At 65.6% G+C, this 19,606-nt stretch overlaps 1 protein-coding gene across 4 annotated transcripts in view; it reads left to right on the top strand.

Annotated features, from left to right (window-relative positions):
* BCAR1 (BCAR1 scaffold protein, Cas family member) overlaps positions 1–19,606 on the top strand; it is a 33,915-nt gene that overhangs the window by 7,555 nt on the left and 6,754 nt on the right. For 2 of the 4 annotated variants that reach the window (XR_015145244.1, XM_086349909.1), the window contains exons 1-4: positions 4,298–4,446; positions 14,037–14,585; positions 19,101–19,262; positions 19,423–19,539. Coding sequence is in view for 3 of the 4 variants with exons in the window: in XM_086349909.1 (XP_086206035.1) it covers positions 4,435–4,446; positions 14,037–14,585; positions 19,101–19,262; positions 19,423–19,539 (840 nt within the window). In the remaining variant the exon portion in view is untranslated. Of the gene's footprint in view, positions 1–4,297; positions 4,447–4,612; positions 4,903–14,036; positions 14,586–19,100; positions 19,263–19,422; positions 19,540–19,606 lie in introns of those variants that run through there. The other 2 variants (XM_086349912.1, XM_086349910.1) reach the window with 2 other exon arrangements.

Raw genomic sequence — 19,606 nt, 5'->3', positions numbered from 1 at the left:
CCGGTGCCAGCGAGGGGCAGGCCTCTCTGTGCACACAAAAGTGCGGAGCTGGTTGTTGGTTCTCTGAGGCACACCGGGAGGGGGTACAGACAAGAAGGGGGCACTCAGGCTACTGGGGTCCGTACCCAGGGCTGGGGCAGAGAGGCCCTGGGAAGCGCCCCAGCCGTGTGAGCAGAACCCCTCTCTGAAGGCAGCACCTCCCTGCAGGTGCCTCTGCGCCTGCTTAATTTTCAAATTAGAAAATCAATTAAAAAATTAGGAGAAAAAAAACAATTAGGAGACTGTGCTGTCCTTGAAAGAGCCTGAGAGCGGGGGAGGGAGCTGCTGGAAGGTGGGGGCGTAGGATCGGCAGGGGTCCAGGCCGTGCATCCCGAAGCCCTGCCTCTGCCCCCACCCCTCTGCCCTGGTCCCGCCCTTGCACCCAGGCCCCTGGGGGCTGTCCCGGGGCCCTGTTGGGGGACTGGAGCCCACCCCACAGCTGGTCACCACCATAATGACACATGGACGCCCGTGGTTTCTCCATTGAAGGCAAGGCTTCAAGGCTCCAGCCCCCGGGGTCTGCTCTGTCTGGGGTCCCCTGGGGTGCTCTTCTGTGGGATCATGCCCTGGTAGCCAGTTTGCATTTTGTGGCTTTGTCACTTCCTGGAGGTGTGAGGGGGCAAGGCCCCGCCCCTGTCCGAGCCTCTGGGTGGGGATGGTTCTGTCCTGGCCCCGGGAGGGCGGTCTCTGTGGCGGTGGCAGTGTGACAGCGGTTCTTGGCACAGCTGGGCCTGCGCGGTGTCCTGCCCCCTCGCCCCCAGGGCTGGCTCTGGCTCGCAGGCTGCCTTGGAGCCTGCCGGTGTGCGTGGCCAGCCCAGGGCTGGGCGTCCACTGCGGCCTTCTAGAGGCATCGTTTCTTCCTGTCCCTGCGGCTGGCAGCCCTCACCTCCGGCCTCAGGAAATCCTTCCCTGCTGCTGCGCCTGGAGCCGGCCGGCCCCCCTCGGTGCTGCTGGGAAAGCCCAGGCTTAGGAGAAGGCGGCTGTCCGAGTCACTTGGAGCTAGCCATTTCAGTCCACGCTTCACTTGGCATCAGCATTTTCTTGCATGATTTTAGCCTTTGAAAATGGCCATCTTAATAGCTGCACAGGATTCCATTGAGAGATTCTGGTGGCCCAACCAGTCCCCTATAGCTGGTCATTTACGTTATGCCCCTCTTTGTTCACTGTTATAAATGCTGCCACAGACATTGTTGGGGCTATTGCAAGAACCGTTCTTTGTGCTGTGGGTCTGACGTGGAGAATAAGACCCCCTAAAGCCCAGAGAGCAGGCGCCAGGTCTCCTCACTCAGGGCCTAGGATCACCAGCAGCGCCTGCCCCAGCGGGCCCGTGATGGACGCACGGGAACCAGTGGCCTGGGGCGTAGGCCACCATCGGCCCTGCACAGACAGGTGCTCCCCCAGGGCCTGGGGGGACACCCCAGCTGTAAGCTCGCCTGCACCGCTGGGGTGACCACGGTGCTCTGGGAGGAGCCCACGCTCTGCCAGCTTCTCCCGGCCCCTCCATCCAGCAGGGTCCTCTCCTTCCCGGGCATACGGTGTGCTCACCCTGCTGAGGGGCGCTCCTGAGCCTGTTCTGAGCTCACTTGTGTCTGAGGATGGTGCTTGGGTCTCACATGCTTGTCCTTTGGGGCCTCTGAGTGCGGCAGGGTCCTCAGCTTCCCTGGGCACCCGTGTTCCATGACCTCTTTTCTGCCCTGCAGGTCCTGAAGGTGCCGCAGGGGGTTCAGCGTGGGCTGCGCTATAGCAGCCCTGCCTGCCCTCCCTTCTGGGACTGCAGTCTGGGGGGTGCAGGGTGGGTAGGGGAAACTGAGTCTCAGCCTCTTCATCTGGAAAATGGGGCGAATTGGGAAGCCTGTTGTGCAGGATCACTGTGGGCACGAGATGAGCGCGTGATCATGGAGGCCTTGGCCTAGTGCTGGCCTGAGCGCTGTCCTGGGGGCTGCATCCCTTGGCCATTGGCCTGGGAGGGTCTGCTCCCCCACAGAACCCCAGAGCTGCCCAATGGGCGCCCCTCCCCCACTTCCCCAAGGCAGGCCTGGGAGGGGGCACTCGGCTCCCCCTTCAACCCCTCCCCTTCCAGCACAGTGGGGCAGAGATCCCAGGGCCTGGATTCCAAAGCGGAAATGCCATTCTGGGAGGCACAGTCTTGGGGGGAGTGGGGAGTTTAAGTGGAAAAGGAGCAAATTTTTGAAATGCCTGGGCCAGAGCTGGGTTCTCCTCCCCCGCCTGCCCGCCCACTTGAGCAGCCCCGCCCCCGTTCGGCTTTAATCCAGCCCCGCGGAGGGAGGGTCTCTGGTCTTCCAGGCGCTTCCCTGCTCTCCCAAGGCCGGCTCGCACAGGATAAGGCCGACTCGACAGGGATGTCCCTGCCCATCTCTGTGGAGACCTACTGACTAGCTGTGGAGCCTGGTCCCCACCCTACTCCCCACCCAAGTGGAGACCCCAGGGAAAACCTAAGGATCCCCTCCACTCAGCATGTACAGATATTCACTCACGGCAGGCTGTTCCGATGTTTCCTTGGAAGCGGAGGTGCCAGTCAGGCTGAGGGCAGGGCAGGCCTTTCTGACGAGGCCACGGCTTCCTTTCTGACTTTGGGGCACAGCCTTGGGAACAAGCAGGAGGGGACACCCTTGGCAACATTTCCCTGAGAGCTGGGTCTTCTGTGGGGAACTGGGCTGTTTTGAAGGGTACAGGGGGGCCAGTCCTAAGGCGGGCATAGGGTGGCAGCTTGTCCCGTTCCTTCTTGAGGACTCTGGGTCCCCCTGTGTCCAAATCTTGCTGCTCTTTGCCCACACCCTGTGCTGAGAGTTCCGTCCAGTGGTTCCCCAAGCAGTTTTGGGAGAAATGCAGATGTCTGGATTCCCCCCCTCCCCTGCCAACTCCCAGTTTTTCTGGAGGAGGGGACCTAGGAATTTGTTTCTTAACAAGCTTTCCAAGGGATCTATGACCAGCCAAACGTGGGGTGTCCTAGCCCAGCGTCTTCCTTTTATAGATGAGGGAGAGCCTGCCCATGGTAGCACACCTGGAGAGGGGCTGTGTCAGTCTGGGTGTCGGTGGAGGGACACCTTTGGATCTTTCTCGGGCTTGTATGTATTTTATAGGCCACGCCCGAGGGTTCTCTACAGGACATGTCCGGCTGCTTCACTGGCATTCCGAGCTGCCTGATGGTGTCTGCACACTCAGCAAGTGGCTTGAGAAGGCAGCCTGTGGGAGAACCCCAGATGTGAGGCGCGGGAGCTCCAGGTCTGGAGCCGGCTCCTTCCTAGATCTCCGTGCAGACCTCCGTGCAGCCCTGGACCACGTTCAGGGACGGTCACAGCTTGTCTCCTGGGGAGGGGAAGCTCAGAACCACAGTGCCCTCCACTCAACTTCCCTGTAGTGCGTCTCCCTCCGGTCATTCCCATCAGCATCCCTCCCAGCCCCTGCTGCTGAAACGGGAGTTGTTGGGCCAGAGGTGTCAGCCCTGGACAGGGCTGACTGAGGGGTCTGGGTTGGGGCAGAGGTCCTGGGGCAGCACTTGGGAAGCTGGATTCAGTTCGGAGAAGGGGTAGATGGACAAGTTTCTCGTCCCCGGTGCGCTGGGGCTTCCCGCACACTGGCTATTAGAACACGATGTGCTCCGGGCCTCCTCTCCCCGCATTACCCACGGAGACAGCTGCTGTCCCCGGATTCCCTGCCCTCCCCGGCGTCTTTGCCATGTCTTCACATTCTGGGGCTCTTAAGACACCACAGGCCCGACCAGAGTCGGTGCGGTGGTGGCCGGAATCTTAGTTTTCTGCCAGCTGGGGCATACTCCTCCGGGTGCAAATCTGAGTCGGACTTGTTGGATGGACGCATGTGAAATGACCCGCGCTGGCGGCCGGGGAAGGCTGGCGCCTCTGGGGCTGCCACGGCCGCAGAAGAGGAGGGCAATCCCGGCAGTCTTCCAGAAAGAGGAAGGCCACGGCCTTTGAGGAGGATGCGTGCTCGCCCTCGGTGGAGTGCAGGGACAGGCCTTCGGAGCGCCGGGCAGGCGGGTTCCTGGAGCCCCGCGCACTCCCGGCACCGGGGGCGGGGGCGGGGGCGGGGGCGGGGGCGGGGGCGGGGGCGGGGGCGGGGGCGGGGGCGGGGGCGGGGGCGGGGGCGGGGGCGGCCCTGCTCGGCGTCCCGCCCCCGGGCCGGCGGGTCATTTGCATGGGGGCCCGAGTGGCCAATGGGTGCGCGCGGCAGGGCAAGCCGGAGCCGGGCGGGGCGGGGCGGGCCGGCCCTGGGCGGTGGCAGTGGCCGGGTAGGCGCTGAGGCGGCCGGACCGGGGCCCGGGAGCCGGGCGGCTTCGGGGCGCTTGGGACCCCGCGAGCGCTCGGCGCGAGCGGTTCGCTGTGCGCTCCCACGGGGAGCCCAGGCCCACCGGACACCATGAACTACCTGGTGAGCTCGGCCGGGGCGGGGTCCGCGCACCGGGGGCCGTCGGCGGAGGCACCCCGGCCCTGCCCGCGCCCGGGCGGACCCGGCGGGCCCGGGCGGGGAAGGGTTAAGTGAGCGGCATTTCCTGCCGGACCCGCGGGTCCTGGGAACGGCCGCAGCGGGGGCGTGGGGCCGGGATCCTGGGAACCCCCTGTGCCCGGCCCGGGCTCTCGAAGGCCGGGACTGGGGGTGACCGCAGGCCCCACGCGCCCGCGGGCTGCTGGAAGGACCGGGCTCGGGCGCCGCGGGCCGCAGAGAAGTTCCTGGATCCGGGAAAGTAGCTGGCCGGAGGCCCGCTCCCGCCTGCCGGCAGCGCCTGTCGGGTGACCTTGGGCCTGAGAGCCGGGTCTCCGAGCCCCCACTCCATCTCCTGGAGCAGCGACCCGGGGCCCCTTGTGCCGTGAATTTCCAGGAGGCGGGGTGGGGCTCCGTGTGTTTTGGGGGGACGGTTGCCCCTGCCCCATGCTAGGGATCGAGGGCGCCGGGAGCAAGTGCGTGGTCCGCGGAGAAGTTAATAATTAACCTCCGGGTCGCCAGCGTTGGATTCCGGGATCCGGGGCAGGCTCCTCTCGGTTATGGCCTTCGCTCGCTGTAAAAGCGTTGTAGGAGCTGGACGGCGGGCAGGGCAGTCCAGGCCCACGCGGCGGTCCCATCCCGGGCCCTCGTCTCCGCGGGTGGAGCGTGCGAGCCGGGAGGGGCGCAGCCGCCCCTCGGGTGGCCTGTCCTCGCGTTGCTGCTGCGCTAGGCAGAGCCCCGGGTGGTGGTGACGGGTTCGGAGAAGCTGAGGTTTGCGGATGCCTGGGGGAGGTCGGGGAGCGTGAGAGGTTAGAGTCCGGGGAGATGTTGTCTCCCATCTCTAGCTGGTCTTGAGAACAGGGAGCTTGTTTTCTCCCAGCCTTAAGAGTCTCAGCTGGGAGGTCCTGTCTGGGTTTGCTGTGTCAGTTTCAGCCAGGCCCGCAGGTGTTCCTCATGCGCCGCCCGCCGCACCTCCCCCCCCACCCATGACCGTTTCCTTTCCAGGGTGGGGAGCTGATGCTGGGGTGGAGGGATGTCAGGGTTAACAGGCGTAGAAAAGCAGGAGAGGGGCCCCAGGTGCAAGTGGAGCCTGGTGGGAAGAGAGTCTGGGAGGAGCTGTTGGCAAGCCCTTCTGGCACTGGCACCCGCCACCCACTTGACCTCAGTGAGGGGAGAGTCCAGTGGGTGCAGGGTGGAGGCGGGCTAGGGCAGTCTCTAACTCTGCCAGGACAGTCAGCCTCAGGTCCGGAGAGCTGGCCCCATCTGCCCAGGCTTGGGCAAGGGACTGAAGTGAGGGCAGTGCCCCGGGAATCCTGCCCGAGTGAGAGAGGCCCCCAGACAGCTGTTCCCCCCAGGCGCAGATGGGGGCACTGAGGCCAGAGAGGGACGTTACTGTCCTCAGAGCTGACCCAGGGCATAGTCTTCTGATGTGGCCCAGCTCGTCCATGTGCTCCCCTCGCTCAGGGACTGGGGGGACTGCCAGCTCCATGGGGTCTCTCTCTGGCTCCCGCACTGTGCTTTAGTGGCCCCCACCTGGCCTCCATCATTCTTTTAGGGGTCCCAGCGCCCATTTTCTCTCAGCCTGGAGAGCTCTCCTCCGTCCCCCAGGAGCCCACAGCCAGCTGGGGCAGCCAGAACCAGCCAGCAGGTGGAAGGGGATGGGGACAGTGCTTGGCGGACACTGGGCCATTCTCCGGGAAGATACTGTCCGAGTTCCTCCTCTCTGGGCCCTGAGGGCCCCGAGTATGGAGCTCCAGGGTGGTCTCCCTGACTTGGCGGTCTCCCTGACAGGGTGGTCTCCCTGACGGGAGAGCCCCTGACTTGACCTGCTCCCATCTCTGAGTGGGGAGAGGGACGAAGTACTGGCTGGCCTGGAAGGGGCTCAGGGTGGAGGGGCAGGGCCCCGTCTCAGACCCCTTTTCCAGCAGGCACTCTGGATGTCAGGGCTCAGGACCTTTCTTGAGCTGGAGAACTGTGCTCTTTGTGCCAGTGTAGACCCTCCTCCTGCTGAAGCAGGTGGTGCTGCTTTAAGGGCTACTGCGAGTTGCCATTTAGGACTGGAGAGGGGGCTTTGAACGCCGAGGTGGGGAAACCAAGGCATTGTAGGAACAACGCCTCTGCTGCCCCACCTGGGCTGTGCCTCTGCCTCGGCCCCTCCGGTGGCAAACCAAGGGGGTGGCCGTGGTGGCTTCCCAGGGCCTGATGCTGTCCGTGAAGTCAAGGTTGGCCTGTGCTGGCCTCTGCCGAGAAGCCAAATCCCAAGACTGAACAGGCCGGTCTGTCCCAGCGAGTCTGGGGTCTGGGTCAGTTTCCTGGGTGGGTGGCAGTGGTACGGGGCTCAGGGAGTGAGGACCACTCTCAGCTGTCAGCAGGTGGGTGGGCTCTGGGACGGCGGGCTCTACTCTCGTCCCTCCCCCCGGGAGCTCTTCAGTGCCCGGGGCCAGGCCCACCTCTGCCCACCATCTGGTGTGGTGGAGGCTGCAGGCCGTGCTCGCGGCTGGAGGACCCTCCCTGCCCAGCCTCCAGGGTCCGTGCCCAGGACACCCTGCCCGCGGCCTGCTTCCTGCCCAGGACCTGAACGTGGAGGCTTCTGCTCTTGCCACTGTTAACGAAGGCCAGGTCAGGGCACCTGCTGGTCTCAGGGAGCTGCTAGCCGTGACTCCCCACAGCTGGGTTTCCAGTCTGTGTCTGTGGACCTGTTCTGGCTGCTGGGGTCAGGCCTGGGGCTGAAGGCCCACACCCAGCCCCTGCTCTGCATCCAGAGCTCGGGCGCTACCCAGTAGGCAAGGAAGGAGGCACGCCTCCCTTGTCCCCCAAGGGTGGCTCTGGCGCAGGGGGCTCACCCATGCTTCTCACGCTGAACACTGAAGACCTGAGCCCAGACCCTGAACCCTCAGTTGTCCTGGGCAACGCCAAGGCCAGCTGTTCTGCAGTTCTGTCCGAGATGAGGGTGTAGGGACCCCTGGAAAGGGAAGAGGCGCTGCCTTCCCGGATCCCCAGCCTGGAGCAGAGCGGGGGCTTGTCAGGGCCCTGGGCACGGGGCAGCCCTCCTGGGGGCGTCCTGGAGCACGGGTGAGCTGTGAGCGTGGGCTGCCACGGGGGCATACACACGTTTTGGCTGTATCCACTGGCCGCAGGGTCTCCTTGGGACAAGCAAACAGAATACCCCAGAAATAAACTTGGCCCACATTTGAGACAGCCGTGCATGAAGAGAACCAGTGTTTGCCGAGTGAGTGCTGTGTGTGGGGCTCTGTGCTCGGGGCTGGGGTGTGTGGCGGGGGCAGGGACGGCGGGGTGGACAAGGCCTGTGAACTTTCCGCCCCGGCCGCCCGGCTGCACTTTGCCACACAGCTCAGGGCTCCTCTGCCACGTCCTGCCCATGACACTGGCAGATCGGGTAACGGTTGCGCGCCTCAGTTTCCCCATCTGTAGGATGGGCGTAGTCCTGGTGTCTCGAGGTGAAGGAGATACTGAGTGTGCAGAAGAGCCGTGTCGTCAGGTTGTCACTGTGAGCCTGTCAGTCTCTCAGCCGCCAGGTAGCACCACCCCCGAGTCTGTGTTTGGGGACACCCAGAGCACACCCGGGACTCCCCGGGGCAGCAGGTGGAGGGTACACCCATCCGGCGGCCACCGATCTCCCGAGCGCGTGCCCAGTGGCGGCCATGGCCCAGCTGCTCCGCGCCCAGGGCCCAGTGGGTCTGGCGCACACAATGAGGGCCATTCTCGCACCAGGCCGGCCTGTGGGACAGCCTCTCAGCTCCCCTGCAACAACCAGGCCGTTGTTCTGGGCACGCCGGCAGCAGGCCGTTGCCCAGGGAGTATTGCTTCAGGCTGGGGGTGCCCCTCTGTCCCCTCCCTCTGGGGCGAGGCTGTGTCAGGGGGCCGACCTGGCTTCCTTGGGCAGCTCCCAGGGAGGCCAGGGCACCGCCCCCTCCTGCGCTGGGCAGGTCAGCAGCCCCAGGTTCAGCCCTGCTTGTGCGGGGGTCCCCTGCTGAGGGGGCAGGCCCCCCTCCCCTTCCTGGATGCCCAGGTTGGGGGACATGAAGTGGGCAATGATGAAGGGTGTCGATCGGCACTTCAGGAAGGGCGCAGTGGGCGGTGGGTGCCCAGGAGAGGATGTGGGAGCCTTCCGGGGGGTGGTGACACCCAAGTGGCATCCTGAAGGAGTAGGATTTAGCGAGGGGCTCCCCAGGTCAGGAGCAAGGGGTCAGAGGTGCGGGCGGGGCGGCTGCCGTCCGCGTGGTGCCTGGACGCGGGTGGGCCCCTGTGCTGTGCCCTCCCGGGGACCCGGCTATGCGCCCCTGGGGCTCGTGAAGCCTGGCAGTGATGGAGGCTGGCAGGCCGGGTGCTGTGCCTCCCCGGGGCCTGGCTGTGCACCCCTGGGGCTCGCGAGGCCCAGCAGTGATGGAGGCTGGTGGGCTGGGTGCTGTACCCTCCTGGGGCCTGTCTGTGCACCCCTGGTGCTCATGAGGCCCGGCAGTGATGGAGGCTGGAGGGCCAGGTGCTGTGCCCCCCCGGGGCCCGGCTGTGCACCCCTGGGGCTCTTGAAGCCCAGCAGTGATGGAGGCTGGTGGGCTGGGTGCTGTGCCTTCCCAGGGCCAGGCTGTGTGCCCCTGGGGCTCGTGAAGCCCAGCAGTGATGGAGGCTGGTGGGCTGGGTGCTGTGCCCTCCCGGGGCCAGGCAGTGTGCCCCTGGGGCTCGCGAGGCCCGGCAGTGATGGAGGCTGGCGCGCCGGGTGCTGTACCCTCCCGGGAACCAGCTGTGCACCCCTGGGGCTCATGAGGCCTGGCGGTGACAGAGACTGGTGGGCCCCCCGGGGCCCGGCTGTGCACCCCTGGGGCTCGCGATGCCCGGCAGTGATGGAGGCTGGCGGGCTGGGTGCTGGGTGGATGGGCCCCTCTTCAGCCTGGAGCGAGGTCCTGGGCCCGGGGGCACGCGTCCAGCGCAGGAGTGCTCCGGAGCGGCGGGTCTTGCCTTGTTCCGCCATGGTGTGCTGCCACTGGATGTGCTTACTGCCCCCCCACCCACGTCCTCCCAAGGCGGCCTGCCATGTGGGCGCCCCTCCTGCCCTCCCCGCTGCCAGTCCAGGCTGTGGCCCTGGCGCCCCGCCCACCCTCCGCACTTCACGGTCACGTCTCGTGTGTGCCCTCTGTCCACACGCCCTTCCCCGCACCGTTTCCTGGCCGCCTGGTTTCCATCCTTCATGAGTCGCCTGAGGTGTCCCTCTCGGGGAGGCCCTCAGCCCGACCCCTGTGAGGCGGCCCTGGCGCGTTAGTTTTGTGTCCCACTCCTCGCCCTGTCCTGGCAAACCGTGGTGTGTCTTCTTGGTTGAGCTAGGCTTGCACTGCCTTTCTGAGGCTGGCCCAGCACCTGGCCAGGCGAGCCTCTCATTAAACAGAAGCAGCGTCCTGGGAAACCAGGCTCGCCCTCTGAGCCCAAGGGATCCGGGTGCTCAGAGAGGCCGCGGGGCCTGCTCGGGGTCCCCAGCAGTGGGCAGAGGGCAGACCCAGGTGGGTCTTGGTGCTGCTGCTCAGACCCGGGAGGGGGGGGCATGAGGAGCAGCTGGAGTGGCTGGGAGGCCCCGGGGTGGTGCCCGGCCAGCTGGCGCGCAGTAGTGCCTGGACCGTGGCGAGCCCACCCCTGGGGCTCGGGATGGGGCAGGGGGCACCAGCTGACACAGGCTGAGGCGCTCCCGGTGCCAGGCGCCTGCTGCCGTGTGCCCACCCGAGAGGCGCTGCACAGCCCAGCTCGGGCCTCCCCAGACTGTACGGTCACCGCAGGATTGGGCCCGACTGCTCCACGCGCTCACACCGCCTGTAACTGGGCCTCCCTGGGTGCAGTGGCCCCGGTAGCTCCCTGGGTGCCCTCCTGGGCCCCGGGGGATTCCTCTCACCCTGTCCCCCTTTCCCACTGGCCCTGGCCCTGGGTGGAGCTCTCCAGCCGCCCGAGAGGCCAGCGCTGCCCAAAGCCCCTCTGCTGGCCCTCCACCCCCCGGCGGCCCTCCTCTGAGGTGGGGGTGTCTGCAGGGCATGCCCCTGTCTGCACCCGCCCCCTTTGGCTGGAGGGGTTTTCCTGTGACTCACTCTGCTGGCACTTCCTGTGGTCACGGGGCAGGGGCTGAGGGGACCCAACCGGGTGGCTCCGTGTTCTGGGGTCACTCACTGAGGGAGGGTGGGCTGGGCGTCCCGCCCCCCCTGACGGAATCGGAGTGTGCTCTGTCAGGAGGACTGCAGACCATATTTGGAAAACTTGCTCTTCCTGCAGGCCGCGGGGCTGGGACCCGGGGATCAGCGAGCTGCAGGGCTCTTCCCAGGCCTCTGCCCTCTAACCCACCTCACCTGGGCCATCCCATCCTGCTGTGGAGCCCAGGAGGTGGTCAAGACGTGTGTGTTTTCAGCCCCCAAACCAAAAAATGCTTATTAAATAGAAATTTTAAATTTCTGAAAAATGAGGAAAAAGCATCCTTTCATTGTCTCAGACATTATCCTCTCCCCGTTTTTCAAGTTCGAGTGACTTTTTATTGAGGACTCACGTAGGCCTCTTGTGTTCATAACTGACCTGGTCTAACGAGCTGCAGAGGGTGCCGTGCGGGGCCCGGACCCCGGTGCTGCCCTCAGTGCGGGTGGGCCTCTGATCCACGCCAGGGCTGACCTCCCCGCCAGGGCTGACCTTCCCGGGCCTCGTCCCCCATGGCTCCCTGCTTCCCGGCCTCCGGCTCTGCAGGGGTGCACTCCCCCCGACACTGCACCTGGAGTCTGAGCGTGCGGTCCTGGGGCCGCCTGCCCGGCCGGCCGCCTAGACACCATGTCCTCCCCCAAGTCCTCAGCATGCCAGGGCTCAGAGGGGCTCTTTCTGGCCCCCGAGGCCAACGTGGAGGTGGGAGAGACCCCATCCTCTCTCTTCTCTGCCCGCGGATGAATCCAGGGAACGAGACGTAGGCCCCAGCGGACGCGGACGCGGGTGGTCCCGCTCCGGATCCCACTGCCAAGGCAGGTCCAGAGCAGGCTCTGACTCTTCAGGCCTCAGGAGACGCAGAGGAGGGGTTGGCGCCCAGCTGGCCTGGCGCAGGCCTGGCCTCCCTCTCGGCGAGGCCTGAGCCTCTGCTGTGCCCCGCCAAGCTCTTCGCCACCCCGGAGGCTGCAGCCGCCCCAGCCCTCTCAGCAGGAGCCAGCTTTGCTCCTGCCCGCCGCCTCGCCCCTGCCCGCTGCCTCACCCCTGCCCGCCACCTCCCCCCTGCCTCCCCCCTGCCCGCTGCCTCCCTCCTGCCCACTGCCTCGCCCCTGCCCGCTGCCTCCCTCCTGCCCGCTGCCTCGCCCCTGCCCGCTGCCTCGCCCCTGCCTCGCCCCTGCCTCCCTCCTTGCCTGCTGCCTCCTTCCTGCCCGCTGCCTCCCTCCTGCCCGCTGCCTCGCCCCTGCCTGCTGCCTTGCCCCTGCCTCCCCGCTGCCTGCCACCTCTCTCTGCCCGCCGCCTACCCCCTGCCTGCTGCCCCTGCTCGCTGCCTCGTCCTGCCTCCTGTCTCGCCTCTGCCCACTGCCTCACCCTGCCCACTGCGGCCAGGCTGGCCATGGCCCTCCCGCCGGGCCCCTGGGGCACCTCTGGGCCCTGCCCCTGCACACGCAGCGGGCCGAGGACTGAAACCAGGTCCTCTTCCTGGTTCTCTGTCTTCAGGGAGGTTCTGGGCCTGTCGGCACGCTGTCTGCCAGGACTGGGGTCCTTCCGTGTGACCCCAAGGCCTGCACAGGCCGCTGGGCCTTGGGGCCTCTGCATGGAGCGTTCTCCTCGCTCCGGGGGGGCTGACTCACAGAGAACAGAGCAGCGCCCCAAGTCAGCAGTTCTGGGGTGGCTGTGAGAGCTAAGGGGAATTACTGGAGTAAAGAGCGGGGCTGGGGGGGACAGTGCTGCCCTTCTGCGGCCTTCCTCAGCCTTATGGGATGCCTTCCCGTTTTGCTGTATTTTCCCTATTTGTTCCCGATGCCTGGCTCGTTCCTGTCCCTCCTCCAGAGGCACCCATGCTAATGTAACGTGTCTGGAATCTCCTTGGACAAGTATCTGAGAAAAACACGTAGAGTTGTTCCGTAGGTGCCTGTGACATCTGCATAAAGCGTTCGGGGCCACAGAGCGCCTGTTTGCAGCCGTAACTCAGGAAGGCATGGCTAGTGTTCCTCACCAGCCCCCGGGCCCTGCCAGAGCTCAGAGCGGAATCAAGAACGTGTCCTGCTTCACCAGCGGGAGCCCTGCGAGTCCTCTGTGGCTGTCTTGGCCAGTCTGCTTTCCCTTTCAGAGAACTCTGCGTTTTGTGGGTTTTCTGTTGGTGTTCTTGCCTTCTCGCTGCTTATGTGTCGGAGCCCCTCCAGACTCCAGATTTGATCGGTTTGTCATTGGCAGCCTGCCACCCTGTCAGCTTTCTGTGATTCACCCATCCAGCTGAAACCGTTCACATCTGTGAGCTTGAATCCGTCTTTGCTCCTGTTGTTGTTACCTTAGATTTGGCGCTTTTGTGGTCTTTCTTTGTGGGTTTTGTTTTATAATTTTCCCAGCCCAAAGTCCCAGAGATAGTCTCCACAGTGTTTCCTTCTGTCACCTCTAAGCTCGTGCCTCTCACAGGCGGGTCTTTGTAACGTGAGGCAAGTGTCCACATGGACCTTTCTTCCCACGGTGCGTGAGCATGTGGGTTGTGGTCCTGCCCTCGCCATCGCTGCGGGGTTCCCAGTCGTGGTCCGGAGTCATGACCCGTCCTCATGGCAGGAATGCAGTGCCTCTTTGCCTTCCATTTTCAGAACCAACCTGCCTATTTGCCGATCTCTATTTCTCCACTTAATTCTAGGAAGGTTCTTTGTCTTTGATTGACTTCCCTCCCCCCCAAAATTCTGCTGGCATTTTTATTGCAGTTGTAACATTTTAACTAAGCTTGGCCCAGTTGGTGCATTTTCTTCCTCCGAGGTCTCCTGGGGTCTGTGCTTGCCTAACTCTTAGATAACTTGCAGCTTCTGTTATCTGCTGAGTCTTTGCCATGAGGTCGGCCCCTCGTGCTTGCTGGGCTCTTTACATAGATGGCGTGTGCTCTGCCGACGACGACCGTTTTGCCCCTGTGTGTCGTCTGGTCTCTCCCTCCTGGCTGATTGCGCCGGCGGGGCAGCAGGCAGGGTGTGCATCCTGTTTTCTCTGCAGGACGTGGTGGCCATTACTGTCATGATCGCTGCCTTCCCCAGCCTTGGGTCTAGCCTGTAGCGTGACTCCAGGAGTATTTGGTTGTTTTTTTTTTTTTCAGAGGCTTGGGTGCCATCCTAGAGTGTGGGTGGAGGCTGCGGTCGCGAGGGTTTTGAGGCACTCTGCAGGCGCGTTTGAAGAAGCGCCAGCATCAGCGGGGCTGTTCTGCCAGGGGCGGTGGGCACAGAGGCGCAGGGATCCCGCCAAACCCTGTGTAGTTCTGCCTCGGTGCCAGAGCCACGTGCCTCCCCAGTCCCGGAGGGGATGGGAGCCGGGCGGGCCGCAGGTGCCCAGCACCACCTCTGCCCTCACTCCCCATGTCCTCTCCCTAGAACGTGCTGGCCAAAGCCCTCTACGACAACGTGGCCGAGTCCCCGGACGAGCTCTCCTTCCGCAAGGGCGACATCATGACGGTGCTGGAGCGGGACACACAGGGCCTAGGCGGCTGGTGGCTCTGTTCGCTCCATGGCCGGCAAGGCATCGTGCCCGGGAACCGCCTCAAGATCCTGGTGGGCATGCATGACAAGAAGCCGGCGGCACCCAGTCCGCCCCAGCCCAGCCTCCTGGCCCCCGCGGCCCCGTACACGCCCATGCTGTCGGCCGCCTTCCCGCCCCAGCCGGACGGCGTCTACCTGGTGCCCACCCCCAGCAAGACTCAGCAAGGCCTCTACCAGGCCCCCGGGCCCAGCCCCCAGTTCCAGTCCCCGCCGGCCAAGCAGACCTCCGCCTTCTCCAAGCAGATGCCTCATCACCCGTTCCCCAGCCCAGCCCCCGACCTCTACCAGGTGCCCCCGGGGCCGGGCAGCCCCGCCCAGGACGTCTACCAGGTGCCGCCCTCCATGGACGCACGGCACTGGGAGGGGACGAAGCCACCAGCCAAGGTAAGGCCTCCTGGGAGATCAGGCGGCCCTTCCAGGGGGTCTCGCCCAGGCCTGATTACTGGACGCAGTAGGGCCCAGCCAGTGATCTTTGGGACCACGGGGGTTCCTGTAGTGGCTCCATGTTTGGTCTGGGGCCACGGTGGGAGGTGAGTGCCGAGTGATTTACCTGTCTTCTGGTGTCAGAGTGAGCTGCCCAGGAGAAGACATGGAGCTGGTCTTGGGCAGTGGGGTGGCCTTCAGCTGACAAGACCCAATGGGAGGGTGTCCCCGGCAGACGACACAGCTTGTCCAAGACTGGCGTGGCAGTTGGAGCTGGCCCAGGAGGCCTGAGAGTAGGCCAGGACCCTGGGAGCCTGGTACCCTCCTGAGGACAGAGGATTTGGGATGGGAATGACCTGCCCAACCTGTCTGGGTAAAGCCATTCTGCGCAGAAGGGAGGACACAGGGAGCCCAGGAAAGGGGAGTGGAGGCGCTTGATGGGGGTAATTAGAGTATGGAGCGCGAGGCTGGAGTGGCCAGGATCCCAGAGGGATGCACTGGCTGGCGGTGACTCTTCTCTGCCCAGTAGCACAGTGAGGGTGAGCGGTACGGGGCTGGCGGGCGCCTCCGAGACTGTTGGGGTCTGCGGCTGCTCTGCCACCTCGCCCAGGGCCCACAGGCCAGGACGGCGGCTGCATGAGCGCCAGCCGGCAGGGCACAGAGGAGGGGCTGGGGGAGGCCTGCCAGCTAGTGCCCAGGGCACCCAGGAGCCCCTCGGCGGTGAGCTCGTCCCCCAGGCACCCGACCATCTCCCGGGCCGTGGCAGTGAGCTGCGGAAGCCGCAGGGTGACCTGCCCGTGACTCCTGGACTGAGGGGCAGACACTGCCTGCTGGACCGTATGGTCTCCCTGAGAGGGCCTCTCGTTCCAAGTCCCTGGTGGGCTGTTGCCCATGGGAGGCAGGAGCCCACACCCCAGCAGCACCCCGACCTGCCCATGCACCCCTCACCCCAGGCCATCTGCCGTGGAAGGAGCAGGACTGGAGTGCATGTCTCGCCCAGAGCCGCCCATCTGAGGACACTCTCCTCATGGCACTGGGCCTCTGTGCTCTGCCCGCCCAGGGCCAAGATGCCAGCCGGGCAGTGGTCCAGCGTGTGTGTTGCCCTGGCCCTGCCACAGGCAGAGCTTGGCAGCCGGGAGGCCTGGGCGGAGGCCCCTTGTCTCTGCTTGCTCCTTCCGCCGCCTGGCTGGATAGGCTGGGGGCTGGGCTGGGGCGGCCCAGACTGCTGCACCGTGGCTCGGGGCGGGGGAGGCGGTAACTGGCTGGTGAGCCTGGGGACAGGCCAGAGTCCCCCGCGCACACCCACACAGCTCCATTCCACAGACTCCCCGGGCAGGCGCCCTCCCCGCCTGCCCTCTCCTTTCCAAGCCTCTGCAGGCAGGCCTGTCCTGGCACAGCTTTGAGGTCAGACATGGTGGAAGCCCCCAACCCAGAGGCACAGCGGGCCCCACTGCGGGCTGTGGACTCGGGCCCACATTCAGCTGTGGGTCCTATTTCCCTCCCGTGCATGCGGCCTGCTTGTAGACTGCTCTCTGGGTTCCCCTGGCTGGCAAGCTCCCCCCGTGTGCCCACTGCGGGGATTGCCCAGAGCCGGTGTCCCCAAGGGCCCCGACCTGGCTGGGGGCCCAGGAAGTAAGGCTCTGTGTCCAGGAACCTCTCCCTCCCCTGAGAAGCCTCGCCGCTCCTGGCCTGGGCAGCCTTGATTGCATCTGCTTTTATTTCATAGTCGTGAAAGCCGTGCTTGCTTGTCACGGGCAGGTGCATAAAATGTATGAGAACGCCTAGAGAGGAGCTTCCCCAGTCAAGACGGGCTTGCTGGGGGATTTCAGCATATTTTGTCTAGTGAACTACTCGTCTTGCACAGATTGGTACAGACTTTCGCCTTTGAGGTTACAAATCTGGCATTAGATACCAGAAGCATCTTCTTGGGTCCCTAAGCGTGATTACAACTGCCCCCAGTTTTGCTTGTCACCCCCTCTTTGGGGGACAGGCTCCAAGGGGTTTCTGATGGCGAGTGTCTCTGTAACAAACTGCAAGACTGTAAACATCCTGCAGTGTGTATCTGTGCCCACATTTCAGGCTGTGCTTTTAGAAGCCTGGGAAACTGCGGCCCCTGGCTCTAGGGCTGGAGGTTGGCTGGACTGAGGGGGACCCTGCAGAGTGTTGGTGGGGCCTTCGGTCCAGGGAAACAGAAGGCAAGTGATGAGGTGGGCGCCCAGGAACAGCCACCTGCCTGCAGCCTGGAGCAGGGCGGTGCCCCTGTGGCTCGGGGCAGGCCAGGGCCACCTCGGGAGTCAGCACCCTTTGGGGCTGTGGCATGGCTTAGGAAGCTGAGGGCAGAAGCCGGGGGGCCCCAGAGGAGGAGGCCAGTCCTGGGGGAGCGCATCTGGGTCACAGCTACAGATGCAGCTCAGCCTCGCTCCTCAGGAGGGGGGGGACCCACGTCAGGCCTGGGCTTCCGTCCCTCAGCACCCCAGAGCAGAAAGCTGAGGCTCTTAGGTAGGGCTGGGGCCAGAGGTGCCAGACGGGCTGGCCTGGGTTGCGTGGGGTGACACCCATTGCCCAGAACAGGGACAGGCTGCCCAGCAGTGGTCGGCTGGGACAGAAGGCAGCAGGGCGCTTGCTGGGTCCCAGGGTCTTGGGAGCCTTCAGCCTCACTTCTGTCTCCTGACGGTTCCCTGCGGCACCTGCCTGGTCCGTGGTGTGGGTGTGTGTCTGGCCGTGGCTGTTGGGTGTGTTTTCTCGGCCTCTGCGTGTCTGTCTCTCCTGCACCTTGAGGTGTGGGCCTTGGGCTGGGCTCTGTGTCTCCTACGCCCAGGGCGCCAGGTCTGCTGAGGCGGCCTTGGGTGTGGAGCTGGCAGCCTGTGATGAGGGGCTCCTCTCTGGGGCGTGGGTCTCCCTGACGAGCTCCCCCGCTCCCCACCCCCCATCCCCCCACCCCACCCCACCCCCTACCGTGGCCGCCTGCTCTGCCCTCTAATAGAGAGGGCAGCCAGCATGGCTGCTCACCGTCCCTGACTCAGCTGCAGGCCCAATCCGGCCCGCGCCCCACCGCCGGCGCCCTGCCCTCCCATCAGCGCGGGCGGAGGCGGTGCTGGCTGGCGCAGAGAAGCCGAGGCGCACCCCTCGTCCTGGGGTCCCCTTGGGCCTCGCCTCAGGGCCCCGCCGACCCGCCATGTCCCGCCAGCCACCCCGCCCCCCGGCCTGATGCTGGCCAGGTCCAGTGTCTGAAAATAGCCCTGGAGGAGACTCAAGTCTGGGGCTTGAGGAGAGGGACGAGCTTGGGAAGGTCCGCCAGCTCCGCGAGCAGACGCGCCGGGGGCGGGGACACCGCGGGCGAACCCCGCCCGGCCGCGCCTCCGACCAGAAAGGGCCGCGCTGCCCCGGGGGCGCCCAGCGCGCAGGCTGCAGAGCGGGCGCGGGCCCCTGGGGCCGCAGAGCTCTGGGGACGCAAACCTGGGGCACAGGGCTCTGGGGCCTGAGCACCGGGGCAGGCCTGCCTCCGCCCCGCGGTCCCCAGGGACGTGTGTGGGGAGCGCATGAGTCACCGCGTCCCGGACTTCCCGTTTGATTAGGGGACAGAAGGGCGTTTTGTCGAGAGGGCTGAGCTGGGAGCTGTGTGGAGGTGTGCCCCTACCCGGTCAGCAGATCCGGGGCCCTCCAGTCCCGCAGGGCCAGTGCTCCGCAGGGCAAGGCTGCCCACCCAGCCCTGCCCACCAGCTAGCCCAGGGAAGGGCACTGGGAGGGGAGACTTCCCCGCTGAGGCCCTGTCCTTTTGGGTGCGTGGAAGGTGGTCTCTGCAGCCCCCGGGGGGGTGGTGCTGTGGGGAGCAGGGGTCCTGGTTCCGGTCTCCATCGTTCCTCACACCCACACGCAACTTGCCAGAACAGCGTCTGTCCTGCTGTTTGGGATAGAACTGGCTCTGGGCGCTGGGAGTTCTCAGTGGCCCCCTTCCCAGGAATCCCCCAAGGGTGTGGGGGACGAGGAGGGCAGGGAGGCCCCAGGCCCTGACCTCTGGGATCGCCTGCAGGCCTCCTCCTCCTCCCGCCTGGCACCACCACCCCCATAGTCTGGAGCCAGAAAGTGGCTGCCAGGCCCTCCGGTGGGGACAGCCCCGCGGGCAGGCCATGGGTGGACGGTGCAGCTGGGAGGCGCCGTCGGCAGGGGCACCCTGGGTAGGGGCGGCCCCCTCCTCAGCCCACGTGTACACACCTCTGGAACCTTGCGAGTCACTGGGCTGTGGACTCCGCTCCCATGTCCTGCCACACCAGATGGCTCTCAGCCTACAGTGGGATCCTTGTAGTCCTCACGCGCTGTTTCATTGACGGGGAGGCAAGGACTACGAGGGACGCGCACACCCTCGGCTCTGGGGGCCCCTCGTGTGTGTCCTGCTCACGTCAGGCAGTGGCTTTTCCCCGAGGGGGTTGTGGAGGCTGGTCTCAGGGCTGGAGGTGACGGTCGGCCATCTGCCTGCAGGTGGTGGTGCCCACCCGTGTGGGGCAGGGCTACGTGTTTGAGGCCCCCCCGCCCGAGCAGGACGAGTATGACATCCCGCGCCACCTGCTGGCCCCCGGGCCCCAGGATATCTACGATGTGCCCCCCGTGCGTGGGCTGCTGCCCGGCCAGTGCAGCCAGGAGGTGGGTGTCCGGGCTGCTGGTGGGGTCCTGTCCTCCCCCTGCCCAGGGCGCTGTGCTGTCCAGGCCCAGCCAGGGGGGTCCCTGGGGTGCAGCTTGGGGTCCCCCTCCCTGCCCTCTGGTGGCCCTGGCCCCTGCATTACTGCACCTCTCCTGCCCTCAGGTATACGACACGCCCCCCATGGCTGTCAAGGGTCCCAACGGCCGGGACCCCTCGCTGGACGTGTACGACGTGCCCCCCAGTGTGGAGAAGGGCCTGCCGCCAGCCAGCCACCACGCGGTGAGCACGGAGGGGATGCTGCGGCTGCACAGGGTGCTGGGTGTGACTGTGTGCTCCCTGCAGCAGG

The sequence above is a fragment of the Bos grunniens genome, chromosome 18, assembly GCF_055505025.1.
Source record: "Bos grunniens cultivar Pamir isolate PY7600 chromosome 18, Bosgru_T2T1.0, whole genome shotgun sequence".
NCBI classification, from domain to species: Eukaryota; Metazoa; Chordata; class Mammalia; order Artiodactyla; family Bovidae; genus Bos; species Bos grunniens.
The sequence above is the reverse complement of the archived record's forward strand: the minus strand, read 5'-3'. Positions and strand labels throughout refer to the sequence as shown.